Source organism: Apaloderma vittatum, unplaced genomic scaffold (assembly GCF_000703405.1).
Source record: "Apaloderma vittatum isolate BGI_N311 unplaced genomic scaffold, ASM70340v1 scaffold4831, whole genome shotgun sequence".
NCBI classification, from domain to species: Eukaryota; Metazoa; Chordata; class Aves; order Trogoniformes; family Trogonidae; genus Apaloderma; species Apaloderma vittatum.
The window spans coordinates 167-2751 of NW_009700680.1; the positions used below are offsets into that span (position 1 = coordinate 167).

A 2585-nucleotide genomic window follows, 5' to 3' on the forward strand; every position below is an offset into this window, starting at 1 on the left:
CTGGCATGGTTGGTTGTCTGGAAGCTCTGCAAAGACCTGAGTGTGGCTAAAGAGCGCGCATCTGCTGCGTGAAAATGACGTAGTCCTCTGAAAATTACTGCCTGTTTCCTTGAGATAGGAACCCTCGCAGAAATCCTTCACGGGAGCTTTCTGGTTTTCTGCTTGCAAAGTGCTTGAAATGAAGCAAGTTCTTCTATTCTAGAACATAGTAGGGTTATTGCTAAGCACTCTGTAAACCTGAAAGTCAATTGAATTTTTCATCTTTGTTTTTGTTTTTGTTGTTGTGGGGAATGTTTTCTTTTTGTAGGAGATCACAATGGCCCACTGGATTTTTAGAATACGTTTGCTGTTCTGCCTTCTGGCTGCATTCTTCATCTCTGTGCTAGCTGAGGAACACGTAGGAGAGAGTCAACATGCAAATATTCGCCTTGATAAGAACTTGGTACAAGATAAAGAGTATGTGTTCTATGTTCTAAAAATGTAAACTTTACTTCTTAATGAATTGCTTATCTCTTATGTCTTGTTACGTGAGTTGGACTTAAGCCTAGGGCACCCTCTTTTCTCAGGATGTTGTGTGACTGGCTGGAGTCAGATATGAGACATGCTTGCTTGGTAAGTTTGTGGAGATATTAGATCTAGAAAGGTTTTTCTGTAGCCTTTAGCCCTACACATATTTTAAAGGCTTTCTTACAGGAATCCTGCTTAGCTGGATCAACATACTTTAGACAAAATCATGTTCTGAACTGATTGAGAGGCGTTTGTTTTTTCTCATTTGCTTCTTCCTACACACCAAACAGTGGTAGCAATTAAAACTCCCTAGAATACTTCATGTTTGACTGGGAAAGATCTTCCTCCAGTTCCTGTGCTTTGGAAGACAGCCAAAAGGAGATTTGGAGCAATGCTTCAGTTGTTTTGATAGCCTGATAACTAGGCCAGAAGAAACAGAAAGAGCTGAGGTATTAGAGGCCACTACAGCAACTGTAACCAGCAGCCTTTTTTCCCCCTTCATCTTAGTATAAAACTGTAGCTTTCATTTGTCAAGGGTGCTTTTAGAAAAACAGTATTTCCTTCATACTTGACTGTCTGATCAAAGACTAAAATTTTATGTAAACAGAGCATTAAATATTAACTAATGGGTTGTGGTTTTTTTTTTCCTAGCCACATAATGGAACATTTGGAAGGTGTTATTGAGAAACCAGAATCTGAGATGTCCCCACAAGAGTTACAGCTTCATTACTTCAAAATGCATGATTATGATGGCAATAATCTGTTAGATGGGTTAGAGCTTGCTACTGCAATATCACATGTCCACAAAGAGGTAGGTGGCATTTTGTGACAGCATATGTGTTTGGAAACAGTTCTGACTCTCTAAAAGCAACCTACAATAGAACAGAACAATTACAACACATCGTCGGGGCTGTTTTCAACTCCAAACTGTTACTGCCATGGATATACCAACTGTAAGAGACCCCCTGTACAAAATTAGTATTAGAAGAACTGGTCACAGTCTGCCTTTTTCTAAAGGCAGATTCTTTTTCCAGCTAGGAACATCTGAGGACAAAGTAGGAGGATACAGTCATTAGAAAGACACTGCTAACACACTCATACTGATCTTTTGGCAGTTACAGCTGCCTGCGTACACCTATGGCAAAAAATAGCCAAGAAGAGAATAATGACTTGCTGTTTCTTGTGCAAAGGCATGAGAGGTGTCCCTAATATTTTTACTGATTTTAAGCTACAGTGCTGGATGTTTTCACTACTCTATTACTGTTAAGCTCTCCATTTTGCAAGTTCTGATACAGGAAGATGTTTCTGTACTATATATAAACTATAGTGTCATTACTACCTCAAGATCGAAATTAAGAATACATCCGTTAACTTATTACCCATCGTTACACATTGTGCTATTCAGCTTTTAGAACTTTTGGCTAAGAATATCAACTGGATAGAGAGTGCTTGTTCTGAAGTCCAGAGAACTTGCGCTTCATAGCTTGCATCTGGTAAAAATTACTTATATTGATATAAATGATTACATAAAACTTAATACCAAATTAGGCACCAAACAGGAATAGCTTCATAAAACAGTAATGTGCCACTAGACAAGCACTTCTCAGCTGTTCATTATGGTTTTGTTTTTCTAGGAAGGTGGTGAGCATATGCAGGCGATGAAAGAAGAAGAGCTGATTAGCCTAATAGATGATGTGTTAAGAGATGATGATAAGAACAATGACGGATACATTGACTATGCAGAATTTGCAAAATCACTGGAGTAAAGTTTTGCAGGGGACTTGTTTCTCCTTCTAACTACGTGGAAATGTGAACCAGTGTAATGTGATTCATTACTGTCTCATATCAACCTCTGTGCTGTGAGAAGGAGAGGTGTACCAGCTCCAGCTGAATTTATTTGGAAGTTGTATATGTTAAGAGACTGGCTAACTCGGAGCGAGAGCCATGTTTGACTAAACGTAGCTACACATTTGAGTCTTGAAACACGGAAGAGTCAACAGTACTTACATAACAGCTGGCAAACTCTTAGCTGTGTTTGAATACTAAATAGATCATATACAATTTAAATTCCACTTTTT

At 38.6% G+C, this 2585-nt stretch overlaps 1 protein-coding gene across 1 annotated transcript; it reads left to right on the forward strand.

Annotated features, from left to right (window-relative positions):
• Positions 1 to 307: 307 nt before the first annotated feature.
• MCFD2 (multiple coagulation factor deficiency 2) lies at positions 308 to 2385 on the forward strand (the record flags this gene model as incomplete). Its single annotated transcript, XM_009878819.1, has 3 exons — positions 308 to 456; positions 1159 to 1318; positions 2142 to 2385. Coding segments are annotated over 3 exons (441 nt in total), but the record flags the coding sequence as incomplete, so codon positions are not given.
• Between the last annotated feature and the right edge of the window lie 200 nt (positions 2386 to 2585).